This window comes from Rattus norvegicus, chromosome 17 (assembly GCF_021556685.1).
Source record: "Rattus norvegicus strain SHRSP/BbbUtx chromosome 17, alternate assembly SHRSP_T2T, whole genome shotgun sequence".
In the NCBI taxonomy this organism is placed as follows: Eukaryota; Metazoa; Chordata; class Mammalia; order Rodentia; family Muridae; genus Rattus; species Rattus norvegicus.
Window position 1 is genome coordinate 41,157,019 of NC_141550.1, and position 15,234 is coordinate 41,172,252.

At 42.2% G+C, this 15,234-nt stretch overlaps 1 protein-coding gene across 20 annotated transcripts in view; it reads left to right on the top strand.

Annotated features, from left to right (window-relative positions):
• The window catches only part of Carmil1 (capping protein regulator and myosin 1 linker 1), a 279,258-nt gene that overhangs the window by 223,613 nt on the left and 40,411 nt on the right, over window positions 1-15,234 (top strand). For all 20 annotated transcript variants that reach the window (XR_015640809.1, XR_015640810.1, XR_015640811.1 and 17 more), the window contains 3 exon segments: window positions 4,558-4,733; window positions 7,483-7,570; window positions 10,187-10,336. Coding sequence is in view for 17 of the 20 variants with exons in the window: in XM_087590622.1 (XP_087446748.1) it covers window positions 4,558-4,733; window positions 7,483-7,570; window positions 10,187-10,336 (414 nt within the window). In the remaining 3 variants the exon portion in view is untranslated.

Here is a 15,234-nt window from a genome sequence, read left to right on the forward strand (position 1 = left end):
ATGGGATCCGATTTCCCCTTCAGGTGTGTCTGAAGACAGCAACAGTGTACTTATATACATGGAATAAATAAATAAAAAATAAATCTTAAAAAAAATAAAAATAAAAAATAAAATGCTTTCCTATGTAGTAAATCTCATTTTTGGTGGCAAGTCTTTAAATGAACTAAACATGATTGGTTGCTACTAATAGGGGGATGATTTCCACACAGAAGATACAAAAACAAAGTGCTCTGGGGAAAATATCTTTATTACATTGGTTTGGAGAATGGAAAACGAGGTGGGAACTGTGTGTAAACACTACATACACCTATTGTACATATGTGACAGTCATGCATGGCTGGGGATGAATAAACAGACTTATTTAGAATGATGCTGTGGGGCCCCAAATAAACAGAGATCTGCTATTAGCTTACTGATTGAAAGGGGGTTTAAATGGTCCCTAAGATTTTGGAGGGTGTGAGTAACCTAAGAGCAGCTTTTTCTAAAAGTCAGCTGTCCTAGAGACACTTTGCATTCAGGATTTTTGCCTTTCAAGGCTGCTTTGAGTTTCTGTAACTACTTAATCTGTTTGCTTCTGAGAGTGTAACTTCTGTAGCAAGTGGAGGAGTTGAGGCACAAATGAGTGGCACTTTCACAATATACTAATTGCTCTCCAAAAATTAAGCTAATAAGGCAGAAAATGCTGTGGCTTCTTAGGCATTAACCTATCTCATTGTGCATTCATCTATCTCTCTTTGCAGCTCCTATAGACCCACTTATGTAGTGTGTGAATTTCACTTCTCTGTGGCTATTAGAATATGCATTGAACAAAGACAGAGGGGTAGAAAAGAACAGTGGGCTGCTTCAGGGTCTCTGTAGACCACGTGGTAGTAAACAGCACTTGGATCCTTCACAAGGAATAAAGTGTACAAGGCAGATACTCTCTTCTGTGAATAAAAAGCAAACTTTGTTACTTCTTTCTGACTGTAAAACAGGAAAACCTCTGAGAAATGCTTACATAATACCAACAGTAAACTTGTAAAGGATTACCAAAATCCAGAGATCACATCTCATTCTGTCTAACCATCAAGTCTTAGTGTCTCCGTGGCGATGCCATGCCGATGACTCAGAACTGTTTACACAGGAGTGTGTCACAAGCGCAGTTCTAGTAGCAAGAAAGCATCTTTTCCACTTTAAAACATACATTCTGCTATGTAGATGTACCACAGCGACCCATTCTAATTTCTGATGAAGTTTTCTTAGGGTGAATTTATGTAACTGCCATTGCTGGGTAAAGCACGTTATGCTTGTGTATAGATTTGCAAACAGGCCGAGCGGTAGGAAGCTGCTTGTTTACAGTATTCTCAGCAGTCCTGAGTACAGCATGACACCACTAACATTTTTTTAATATAAGGGGCTAAGGAAAAAAAAAACCTTACTGTATGTTTTTATTTCCTTAATACCACAGTAGAGCTTGAGTATTTATTTGTTTATGGTGCTGGAGCTTGGCCGTGGGGCTTTATGCTTGCTGTGTAAGCATTTGATTTGTGAGCTACATACCCAGCCCTGTGTTTTCTATTGGAAATGTCCTATTTCCATCTGTTTCCCCCCCCCCCCCCACACACACACCATACTCTTTAGAGCATCTCTAAGAATTCCTTCCAACTCTAAGAATGACTGTCATTTAAATTGGCAAGAAACATGGTCGCAGGTCCTTTCTTGTCAAACAGCTTCCAACATTGCTGGGTTTTCACTTTTCCTGAGATGAGGATTGCCCTGTTTCCCCCCAAATGCCTAGAGTGGTAATTGACTTTGGCTCATTTTTCATGGGTGGGACTTGGGCAAAAATATCCAAAGTAAAAGGCATGTGCATTGAGACACTTGAGATAGCATAGATGATAGCGTTTTTCGGGGAGGCTTGACTTAGATTTGCCGGGAGTTTTCTGAACCCTCATTGAATGTTACCAATGCTCTGCTTGTCACTGTTCCAGAACCTTCTCTCTCCTCTCTCTAACCCCCAGGCCCCAAGCTCCCAGCAGCCTGTGTGCTGCCTGTGTTTGTGTTTTTCCTGCTCCCTGCTCACATGACATTCCTGGACCTTGTGAAGCTCAAGTTTCTTTGCCTCTGAAAGCATCTGTCATGCATCAGAGCAAGTCCTCATTCAGAGAATCATAATCCAGTGTTCCTTCTTAATGGTCCCAACTGAAACATGGACCTTTTTACACTTGCTATGTCCAAGGTCCTTTACTTCCTTCCTTCTCCCTTCTACTGACCTAGAAAACAACATTTGCTGTTTGAGGGGGGAAAGTCACATTTTCCTACGTTTTGATTTCCTTAAAATTGTGTACTAAAGTACAATTTCTAGAATTACCTAAGCTATAAGGATCATTCCTTATTTCACTACCAAAAGCAAATTTTCGTTGTTGGAGGAGCCCTGTCCATGTTTGTCAGAGTTTCCATGCCAGCAAGAGTTAAAGTAGGTGGATTCTGTTGTGTTCAAGAAAAAACAGTAATTCTTATTTTGTTTTTTTTTTTTTTTAAAAAGGCTTTTATTGCAGAGAATGAAAAGGGGGCAGGCCTAGCTCAGACCCTGAGTTTATTCATCCTGAAGGTGGTTGAGGGTGGCCACTGCCTGTCTGGACCACAGTTCCTTGCACAGGTTGTATATTAACCATGGTGATTACTTTTTGCTCTGATATTTGATCAGGATAATGCTACATCATAACCAATGGTGGGGGCTTTAATTATTAGATGAGAAAATTTCAAATAATTCCTTGGGCTATTTTTCAAAATTATTAGTTCAGAACACTTCCTCACCATGCCTAGGGCAAAGTGAAGGTCTGCAGAGTTCCTGGTTTAAGAGGCCATGTGTTCTCTGGACCAGCTTGTGTCAAGCGCCAGAAAGACACCTTGCCTACTGCCCTTCCCTTCTCCTCCTAATGTTACTGCTGGGACAGTCATAGAGAATACATGTTATTTGGTTCTTTTTGTTGTTGCTGATTAGTGTTTTTTGTTTTGTTTTTTTGGTTTTTTGGGGGGGGTTGGGGTTTGTTTGTTTGTTTGTTTGTTTTTTTTTTGTTTTTTTTTTTTAGTTCTTTTTTTCGGAGCTGGGGACCGAACCCAGGGCCTTGCACTTCCTAGGCAAGCGCTCTACCACTGAGCTAAATCCCCAACCCCTGGTTTTTTGTTTTTGATGTTTTAATGTAAGGACTTATTTTCCCCCTTCTGGCCTTACTTTTTAACATGTTTATTTTGAACTGGAAATTTCTTCTTTTCTGTCCCTCAAGCTAAATGGTGAAGAACTTCACTGGTTAATGTCAGACTCACTTAAAATCCAAGGCCTGGTGGGTTTAGGAGGATTTCTAGTGAGTTTGATCTTGATTGGGTCAGAGGGTTCTTTTGAGTTCTTATTCAATATTTAGGGTTTGATGTTGCTGCTGCTGTTGCTACTTGCTGTCCTGAAGCAGTGGTTTGGACAGACTTGGGTGTTAGACGAGAACAGTAGAGGAGGAAATAGAAGAAATAGGCAGGAGATCCCTACCCCTTACCTCCCCATCCCAGGAAGTTCTGAATACCCCTGAACAAGTCACTTCCCTCCTCTGAGCCCACTCTCCTTATTTATGAAGTTGGCATATCAGAATCAGCGCTATTGCAGAGTATTGTGTGGACTGAAAAGCATCCTGGATGAAATTATGGCATAGACCGTGAAGTGCCACCTTGACCTGTTGCTCTGTGTTAGGGTTACAAGTGGATAGTTTTGTCCATTGTCATTCCACTGAGTTTCAAATTTGGCTCTGACAGGAACACAGATGACTTTTCCACAGTGTAGTCCTAGCACTCAACTTGGGCGTTCCTTAGCACACACATTCCTTACCTGTGATCACTGGGACTCACCTGAGCAGTTTTCCCGTCCATCTTTCCCATCTGTCTTCACAGATGCTGGGAGGGTGGAATCTGCGATGTCGTTTCTCAGAGGCTTCAGGGCTGGGTACACATGTGTTGCCTGTTGCTGTTAAGGTTGTTTATAGGATTCTCCATAAATGTTTCCATCTATTATTCCTGTAGCTTATTGTTGTTCTTTTATAACTACTGCTTTACCTAGTAAGAAAGCTCTTCTTCTAGAAGAGTAAAATTGGCAGTCATTTCCAGTGATTTTGTTTTTTCTACTATTGCATTTTGGTAGAACCATTGAATAGTTTGTTATAACTTAGAGGTTTCTGTGATTTGGGAAATAGCACACGTATTTTAGAGATTTCTAATTCTCGGGTTTATATCTATTAAGCATGATTTCTGGGACCTGGAGCTCAGCCTGCTGTAACAAGAGTGATACCTGTGTGTTTTATTCTTCTCATTCATGGCCTTGCGTTAAGTTCAGCACCACTCAGAATACCTTAGATGTCAAATGACATCTTGGTCCTGCCAAGCACTCGATCTAAAGTGATTCCTTGAGTTCACCAGTGAGCCATAGTCTGGAGTCTCTTCTTTGCACTGCAGGGCGGCCCTGTCCTCTGAGGGCTTGGTGCTGTACACCCCTGTTTTTTGATGGCTCTGTCATTATGTCCCTCCTCTATATTGCAGGGTTTGCTAGAATCTATGGTGGATGCGGCCGAGAACCTCTGCCCCAATGTCATGAGAAAAGCCCACATCCGACAAGACCTGATCCACGCCAGCACCGAAAAGATTTCCATTCCACGAACCTTTGTTAAAAATGTCCTGTTGGAACAGTCTGGAATTGACATTCTTAACAAAATTAGGTATGTCATCATGTTACTAAGCTAAGGAGCTGAGGTATGTGAGACGCAGACCAGGTTTCCTGGCAGGATAGTGTTGGTGGCTTTACCATCAAGGAGTGCGTAGATCTGTGGCTCACAGCCTGAGAAGAATGTATGTAATCATAGCTATGTATTAATGCCCAGGTTATTTTCACAGTTAAGAACCCTGCCATGGGGATGTCTGGATTACCTAAGAGCATAGAGCCTAACGGTCTCCAAGGGTTGTATATATAAGGAGGAGGACATGTTGTAATTCCCAGCTCATGATTCTGGCATTTGGCTTCTACTTTCTAAGTCACTGTCTTGAAGTCTGAAGATGTGTCCTCCTCCCTTTCCTCACCCCATCCCTCCCTCCCCACCCCATCCCTCCCTGACAGTATTATTGCTGTCCTTCTTGTTGTTGCTGTTGTTGTTTTGGGTGTTTGGGTTTTTTGGGTTTTATTTGGTTTGGTTTGGTTTGGTGTGGTTGTTTTGATAAGAGGTCCTCAGTCTAGGGCCTAAGCTGTATGGAAACTGTAGCCCAGACTAGCCTGAAACTTACAGCAATCCTCCTGCCTTATACCTCTAGAATAAGTTCCCTTTCTATTACCATATCTTTATTCCAGGCTTTGCAGTCTTTAGATATCTTTGTGGAAAGTCTTGAGGAGTATGCCAAAGTCTCAATGTTCAGAAGCTGTAATTACAAACCTGTTTGGATTCCAAGTCCTGATGTCATCACTGCTTCATTATTCTCAGTCCATTCCTCCCTTGTGCTTCTTCTCATTCCGCTTCTTATTTGGGGAATGAGATGGCTGAACACCAAGTTCCTAAGCATTTTAAGATTCCCCTTTTACCTATTTGTGAATAGTAATAAAAAAGTTACTCAGATGAGCATGATAGAAGACATCAGAGGCATCAAACAACAGTGGCATTTGTAAGTCTTCACTTTGGTGCTACATCCCTCCCCATCTTCAGAGTGAAGAAGGAGAAAGAAAAGTGTGAAGTACTGAGCCTAGGAGGTTAGAAAGAGACATAATCCCAGGCATGGTAAATGTGAACCACGAAATGCTTTTTTATAATCAAATTCCAGTGTCCTCCCAAAGTGGAGACAGGACTCTGTTCCATGTTTTTGGTGTGAGACCAGAATGAATCTCAACCTGGACATCTCTGATGTGTTTAACTAAATGTCATTCCCTCCTCTTCCTCCTCTTCCTCCTCCTCCTCTTCCTCCTCCTCTTCCTCTTCCTCCTCTTCCTCCTCTTCCTCCTCTTCCTCCTCTTCCTCATCTTCCTCCTCCTCCTCCTCCTCCTCTTCCTCCTCCTCCTCCTCCTCCTCCTCTTCCTCCTCCTCCTCTTCCTCCTCTTCCTCCTCCTCCTCTTCCTCTTTCTCTTCTTTCTCCTCCTCCTCCTCTTCCTCTTCTTTCTCCTCTTCCTTCTCCTCCTCTTCCTCCTCTTCCTCTTCCTCTTCCTCCTCCTCCTCTTCCTCTTCTTACTTCTTCTGCCTTTTAGACAGAGTCTGTCTGTACTTTGTCCAACCTTAGACTAATGACAATCCTCCTGCCTCAACCTTCTAAGTCTTGGGATTCTGATTGTGAACCATCACATCCAGCTTTAAAGTATTAGATAATTAAAGATAATTAAATATTAGGCAAGTCAAATATTAGTGAGAGCTTGTTTCAACTAAAGAAAAAGCAGACTAGGCAGATTTACAAAAGCATCAGAGTTAACCCCCTCCTGCACCCCCAGCAGTAGCCATCCTGAGTAGGAATGTCTCAGTACAAACTGTCACACTTGACTTACAGAGATTTTCCTATTGCCCAAATACACATTCAACCTCGGCTTTTAAGGTTAAGCAATTTTTTTTTTTTTGACAACTCATTTGTCTGTTCTGAAAACATAAAAAGTTATTGACTTCAAAAGCAGGCTAAGCTCAGAAGACAACTCTAGAATAAGGTATGTGACTGACTCCTAACCCTTTCCTGGAGATCTTGGACATGTGAACACTTGTACTTTGGAGTCCGGTGATTCAGCTCATGGATTGTGGAGTCTTGTGAATAGCTGAAATGTTAACTAACAGGAGCCATCTGGAAGGAACCTGGTGACTGAGCCTGTTACTTAAAACCGATAAGCCTCCTCTGTTGCTGGAGGATTGTCTGGGGTCAGATGGAGAGGCATCAAAACTAAAAATTTTAATAGTCTCTGTTACAGTGTCTTTTTAACATTGCCAAGCACAGTGGTGAGTCAAAGCAGAAACAGTGTAAATGGTTCCATGGGTGAATATTTTATGTGCTGTGTGTGCACGTGTGTCTTTGTGTGTGTGTTGAAGAAATAACTGAGGCTTAATAGCCAGACTAGACTTTCTGAATCCTCCAGAGTCCAGGCCAGCTCATGTCTGTTAGTGGGTGCAATGCTCCACATGTCCCATGTGGTTCCTATTGAGTGTCTCTTTATCCAGGTGTCTCACATTTCTACCGCTAAGTCTTTCAAGCTGCAAATTCAGAGGTGGGTTGACATTGACAATGGGTGCCAGTTACTAGTGTGTTTATGGCTGTGTTTAAGAGTTACATTAGGGAATCCTTAGTTCTGTCCTCATATTCTTTCCATCCCATTTTGAAAGACAGGGATGGAATCTCAGTTAGCTTATTGGCTCAGCCTCAAATATGCCCTCCACCCCACCCCACCCTACCCAATCTCTATCCCTGCCAAACCCTCAATACAAGTTAAAAGGTTTCTCTGCCCTTTGGTGTTCATAGTGAGGTGAAGCTGACAGTGGCCTCGTTCTTGTCTGACCGAATCGTAGATGAGATCCTGGATTCTCTCTCCAACAGCCATCGGAAGCTGGTGAGTGCCAGAGTGAGGAGCTAAACTTTCTCTTGGGTTCTGGGGTTTGTGTGTGTGTGTGTGGGGGGTGTCTTTTCTCTGTCTTCTCTGCAGCATGGTGGGTGGAGAGCCTGGCCTTCCTCTTTCCTCTTCTTCTTCTTCTATCCATCCTGGGATGCATTAGAATTGAATGACCAGGGGTAGAAGTAAGCATTTTTAGAAATCTTGTCCAGTTTTAAATGGAGGTCAAAGGTTCGGGTAGATGATGTTAAAGCTAATGTCTAAAACAAACAGTTATAGTTACATACTGTAATATGCTCTTATTGCTCTGGTAGAATTATTTCTGAATGGATTTGGGGTTTTGAGACTGGTCTTATTTAAAAATAAGCTAAAACTAAGACTGACCTTGAGGCAGTCCTCCTGTTTTGTTCTCTTATTACACATTACTCCTTCCTCAGAATAGATTATCTCTTATGTTCATGTTAGCTAGAGATAGGTAGATAGGTAGGTAGGTAGATAGATAGACAGATAGGCAGGCAGCCCACACTAGCCTCAATTCTCAACATAGCCAAAGATGACGTTGAACTCCTGATTCTCCTGCCTCTCTCTCCAGAATGTGTGTGGTGCAATACACAGCTAAGACTATTCTTTAAAATCCAAAAGACAATTTTATTTATAGCAGCCATACTCCAAATGTTGCCTGTGGACCCTGCTGGCCCAGTACCACATTACCAATCTGAACATTCATTAGTTAAGAAACCAGGCAAGGGTTATTGAGAAGTTTCTAGAATAATTCCACAGGACGACAACATTTATTTAAGCACATGTTCATTGTTTTCTAAATTCTTCTATGTTGGGTGCTATCTACATGCACCTGTGCGGGATTGGCTACGTATGGAAAACAAATCTGTCTCATCCCGCTAAAGCGGTTGTACTCTCACCTCCTGGCATCCAGGGGGCACTTCATTGTTCAGGGTCACCAGCAGAGCGTGCTCTTTACAAATGGATTTGTTCAAAGACATGATCTTACTATGTAGCCCTGCTGGCCTGGAAGATGCTATTTTAGAAACATGTTACTGATATCCCACGGGTCCAAGATACTGCCAATATTGGATGATGTTATGGCTGGACTCCACCTAGGAGGCCTTCATAGGAAGTTTGAAATGCCACTTTTCTGCCTTTTATTAAGAATGTACTCAGAGTATCATTTTTCTTTTTTTAAGCTTGAAAAATGTTGTAATTATGTACTTTATTATTTTCTTCCTCGTTACTGTAACAAAATTGTTGACAAAGGCAACTTAAGTATTTAAGGTTTATTTTGTCTCATGATTGGAGGGTACAGTCCATCCTGGTATGGTACAGGACAGCAGGAGTGGACAGAGGGTCACACTGCATCCACCAACAGGAAGCAGGGAGAGATGGGCGCTCCCCTTCCCTTCAGCCTGTGGGAGGAGACACCCATCTGCAGGGCAAGACTCCCCTGCTCAGTCATGGACAGTCCCAGGTGGATTCCTGGGTGGTCCTGATAATGAACAGAAACTCAATCTGCACCATCCTGTCCTATTGCCTTGAGCTTCGTTTTAACATCAGTTCTGCTGGTCTGGGTGATAAAAATTAAGCAGTGTATAAAGCTGGTCTCAACTAGTTTCCTCACACTGGAGTTTGAGGAAGTCATGGGCTTGTGTGGAGTTTGTCAGCTGCTGCTTCATCCTTCAGGTGTCTAAATCAACCCAGCGCATTCCAGTCCACACTGTTTGTGTTTCTACATTTCCTAAAACATAAAAATGGGATTAATGACTCATCAAATATGTTACCCCATATGCAAAAACAATAGAAGGTAGCTTATTAAATGTTATTCCTTTTAGTATTTAAAAAATAGTGAAGGTTGGAACCATTTTTATCATCATTAGATATTATTAAGCAACTAGATATAAAATAACATTCCTATTAAATAAGATAAATAAAAAGAAAAATACTTATTTTATTCTCAATGAAGTAATATTTTCATTTATTAATTTTAAAGAACTTTTCCAGAATATATTATTATTGGGTGTGTTTGGGTGTATCAGTGTGCTGGCATGATACGGAGGGAGGTCAGAGAACTTTTTGGAGTCTGATCTCTTTCCAACATGTGGAAAGTGAATAGCGGTAAGGGTGAGTTGACTTACCTGCCTTGGTAAAGCATCTGTCTTGGTGCTTTTACCTGCTATCTTGCCAGTCCTGATAACTGCACTCATGAAGTTTCTTATATTTCACATATATACCAGCACTCAAGGAGAGGAGGCCAAAGCAGCAGGGAGGGTCTACATCAGGTAGGACTAGGTAGTAAGACCTATTTTTAAAATGCTAAAAGGCACTGACTGCTCTTCCAGAGGTCCTGAGTTCAACTCCTAGCAACTACATGGTGGCTCACAATCATCTGTAATGGGACCTGATACCCTCTTCTGGTGTGTCTGAAGACAGTAACAGCGTTCTCACATATTAAAAAAATTAATTAAAATGCTAAATTAATTAATCACTTAACAACAAATTTTCCTTGAGACTTGCAAGGTGTACTGTACAGCACCACTTTGTAGATAACATCTTCAGGAATTCACTAATCAACTCTAATTTCTCTGTGTGCTCTCCTGAATCTAGGCCAACCATTTCAGCAGGCTAAGCAAGAGCCTTCCCCAGCGAGAGGACCTAGAGGTGGAGCTGGTGGAGGAAAAGCCGGTGAAACGGGCCATACTTACGGTTGAGGATCTCACTGAGGTGGAGAAGCTGGAAGACCTAGACACTTGTATGGTAAGGCCCTGAGAATGCCTCCCTCACGCCCAATGTACCGTGCCCCTGGTGGGTTTTTCAAGTCTCACTGTTTGAAAACAGACATGTGTCAGACAGAGAGAGCCATCCAGGTCCACACACAGGAAGCTGCTCCCTGTTTCTGACAACACACTTGTTGTGCTGGTATATAGGGAGGACAAGGCATGCACAGCCTCCCGGATGGAACCATTCGGGATGATTCAAGTGAGGAGGAGTCTTCCTCAAGGACCGATGGCCTCTAGATTTCTAATTCCTATTACCTTCAATTTCAGTGCTTATGTTTCTGTAAAGACCCAACACTAGCAGTTGTACTTAGGCAAGGGCTAGGGCTCTAAGTTAGTCATAGACATTATATTAATTTGGATTGAAGGGTTCCTTCTCAGATCACAGAACATAACATGTACCATCGATCTCATTGGGGGAAAAAAAGAACCCAGTACTCAGCTAGCAACTATTAAATTTAGGTTCTGGCTGAAAGAAGAGAATGACTGAAAACTTAAGAAACAACCTGAACTCATAAGGGCGAGGTTTGGTTTTTGTTTGTTTTTTTGTTTTGGTGGTGGTCCTGATGTCTGGTGTTTTAAGACAAGGTCTTTATAGACTAGGTTTACCTAGGACTAAATATATCACCCTAGCCTTGAAGTCATGCAGTCTTCATGCCTCATGATTGGGATTACAGATATAAGCCACTGTAAGGTTCAAGCAAAGAATGCTCTTTGGTGGTGGTGATGTGGTTGGTAGTGGTGGTGATGTGGTGGTGATGTGATGGTGGTGGTGGTGATGTGGTTGGTAGTGGTGGTGATGTGGTTGGTGGTGATGTGGTGGTGGTGATGTGGTGGTGATGTGATGGTGGTGGTGGCGATGTGGTGGTGGTGGTGGTCTTTTGTTTTGTTTTGTTTTGTTTTGTTTTTGAGCCAGGGTGTAAGTAACCCAGGCTGATCTCAAACTCCTATATGTGGAGGATGACTTTGAATTCGTAGTGCTCCTGACTCAGCTACCCAAGCACTGAAACGATTAAGTGTACTCACCATAGCCTGCTTTGATGTTCCTCAGATGTGGTAGAGCAAGCCTTTAATCACAGCACTCTGGAAGCAAAGGCAGGTGGATCTCTGTGAGGTTGAGGCCAGCCTGGTCTACAGAGCAGGTTTCAGTACAGCCGAAGATGTTATACAGAGAACCCCTGTCTCAAAAAACCAAAACAACAAAACAAAGACCCAATACGAACAAACAATGTCAGAGAAAGAGTGGCTTAGTGCTTAGGAGTGCTAGCTGCTCTTTTAGAGAAATAAAATCAGCACTCAGCTCATAACCACGTAGATTCTAGCTCCAGGGTATGTGACACCTTTTTCTGACCCCCTTGGTTATTTACAAGTATGTCCAAGCATCATGGGCGTGAGCATGCATGTGTATACACACACACACACACACACACACACACACACTAAAATAAATCTGTAAATAATGTATTTGGTGTCCAAATTTGCTTTCTCCCTGGGCTTCTTATTCAGGGTTTGAAGGGTGCTACTTGTGTTACTGATTAATTATCCCTAATTTGTGACTACTAATATAATACCATTAAAACTGCCAGGAGGTTGGGATGGAGGTGAGAAGCCAGTGTCTGAGGCTAGGCTTGGGCTCAGTGTTACCAGCTAACTAATTGTCTCCCATTCTCTCGGTTATTTTAATAAGTGTCAGACAGGTTCAGAATCAAAAGAGACATTCCTGCTGAAGAGCCATTCATCTCCTACTGTGATGTGCTTGGAGAATTGGAGCAGGCATGAATTAACCAGAATACCGCTTTGCAAATTCCATCTCCAACCATAAAGCAGCAATTATTTCCCTCAGTACTTTCCAGCCGCATAATTCAATATATAATTTCAAGCTACTGAATGCAGTCTAAAATTTAGTGAAAATATACTTGACCTGGTCAAGATACTATTTTTTAAAACTAGTTTAATTGCCTCATTTTCTGATACCAGCAGTTCATGTGTGTGTGGAAGTTCAGACTAGGTTTCCTGTAGCCCAGGCTGGACCTTCAACTTTTGTAAACCGGGTGATGACCTTGAACTTCTGTCCCTCCTGCCCCGATGATCTCATTGCTGTATTGCAGGCATAAGTCATCATGTGAGCTTTTTGTTGGTGCTTTTTCTTTCTCTCCTTGTGTGTATTCGTGCACATGTGTGAGCACATATCTGTGTAGATATATGTGTGTATATGGAGGCCAGAGGTCAAACTCAAGGGTCATTCACTCAGAACTGTCCACCATGTCTTTTAAAACAATGAGTCCTACTGGGGCTTGGTGCTTGCTGGCTCCTGTCTCTGCCTCCTGAGATTACAGCTCTGCATCGCTATGCTTGGTTTTTTAAATAGGTTCTGGAACTTGAACTCACATCTCTGTGCTCTGAGGATGTCTGAGCCACCTATGTCTTCAACTCCAGTAGTTATTAGTTAAATGGTTTGTTCACTAGGCTGAAAACCACAGCTGTGGTCAGCGCATCTCTTATAATCAGCTGCACTAACTTGCACAGAAGTTGGTCCACATCATGATTGTTAAATTCCTCTCTTCAGTTCTATTCTGTGATAGCCTTTTTCCGTATGGATAATACTTTAGAAAGTGGACTCTGATAAGGTGTAACCATTAGTCTACCCCAAGACTCAGCCCCAGGGCTTAGTTTCGTTTCTACTGCTGTGAAAACACTCTGGCAAAGAGGGGATGGGCTTCAATTTTAGCTTGCAATAGAGGCACTTTTTATTGTGTGTTTTGAGACCAGCTGTCTTGTAGTCCAGGTTAGCCTAGAACTCCTGGTCCTCCAGCTCTACGTTCTTAATGCTTGGGTTATCATTGTGTGCCCACTATACCTAGTGAGAGATGGGGAGGAAAAGAAAGGTTTTATTTTTGTTTTGAGGCACAGCTTCAAATACCAAGCTGTCTTGGTTCTGAATGAAACAATATTTAAATTTGAAAAAGGGTTGTCTGTAGATACTAAGAATAAACTCAGTGTATGGTGAAAGGATGTGCCTATCAAGAGATGGGAGGTCCTTGATGGAGACCTGTTACCTGAGTCATGGATGAAGGAGAAGCTGGGGAGATGGCTGTTGGCGCTCAGTAGAGGCCAGGATTTTGGTGTGGTAGCACGTGCCTGTAAATCCCAACATTTAGAAGGGAAAGGGAGGTTTGGGGTTCTAGACCAGCCTGGGCTACAGGAGTCCTTGTTTCAGAATAAACAAAATAAAAATAATAGCCCAGGGGAAGAAGCAGAAGTACTGTTTGCTGGTCAAGTCTTACATAGTAATGAACTGTCAGAAACTCTGGTTCAAAAGTAAAGGCCAGACCCATTTCTTTATTTATGAAATTCTGTTGTGTACCAGATAGTCTTGGCTTCCAACCAGGCTTACCACATTAAGAGCACCATCTGAAGTGGTAATTTGGCTAAATCTAGGAGCTGACATGCAAGTAACTTCAACTCCTGGCTTTGCTCAAACATTGGAAGATGGATGTGTACCACTGATTATGCAGTCACAGAAAAAGGCTTTATTTCTGGCTGCATGCATTTCCTTTCCATTGAAAGGTCTATGAGAAGGGTTTATGACTAAGCAGGAAAAGACGTGAACATGGCTGAGTCAGGAGGATCAAGACCTGCCTGGAAGAGAGTAAGTTCAAAGCTGGGACAACTTAAGAAGACCCAGTCTTTAAATGAAAACTCAAAAGCAGGCTGGGATGCAGTTGAGTGCCTATCATGTACAAGGTCAAGTTCAGTCCCCAGTGCCACACACATGGTGTGAACCACAAGATGTGAACAAGCTGGCTGTGGTGACTCATGCACGCAATTGAAACATTTGGATGACTGTGGATTTGAGTCTTAGCCTGTGCTACATAGTAGCAACTGAGATCTATCTTAAAAAGCATTTTTTTTAAAAGTATGAACATAGTATTGAACTACATCAAGTGTCTATTTCAGTTGTGCATATGTGCATGTGTGAGAACTTGTCATGTATGCTTACCTACTTTATTTCAGGCTTCCTTACATAGGAGGCACATGGAGCTGAGATGGCTTAGAGGGTAAGGTACTTGCTGAACAGCCATAGGACCTGAATCAGATCTCAAAAAGCTGGCCATCGAAGTGCACCTCTGTAATCCCAGCTCTGGAAACAAAGCATCCCTGGGCTTGCTGATGAGCCAGTTGAGCAGAAATGTTGAACTCCAGGATCAGAGAGAGACTCTTGCTCAAAACATATGGAGACATATATCGAAACATATATAGACATAGTATATAGACATATATAGAAACATATAAAGAAAGACATTTGACATCAACCTCTGGCCTCTGCACACATAGGAGCATATATACATAGACCACACACTAAAAAATAATCTCCTAAATAGACTCATAGCAACTCTAGGCATTGACTCCCTGCAGTGTACTCTGTACCCTTAGACACAGTTGTGCCCCTGCTGGAACCTGCTGTCAGTATTACCAATTTAAAAGCTGATAGCAGAAGGGATGTGTATGACTATAAAAAGCAGCTAGCATCTTAAGTAGTATTGCTTGAGGTATTCAGCCATAATTCTAATTTCTTTTTTCTTCATCTCAGTTTATCTTTTTTTTTTAAATCTATCTATAAGATATATAATGTGCCCATGGTCAGTTTTGTACTGAAGTGATTCTTCATTAATACAATTGGACAGTATGTTCTAAGAGAAGAGTGCTGGTTGCTATGGAAACAGAAGGCTACTAGAGGAGGGATGTTGTCAAGGAAGGCTTCCTGGAGGAAGGTTCTAAGCACTGTACCAGGTACACAGCTACTCGTGGTACCCTGGCATTTGGCAAAACAGGTGCTGGGGAAGAGGATGAGTAAGTAACCCAGGAGAGAGCTGGAAG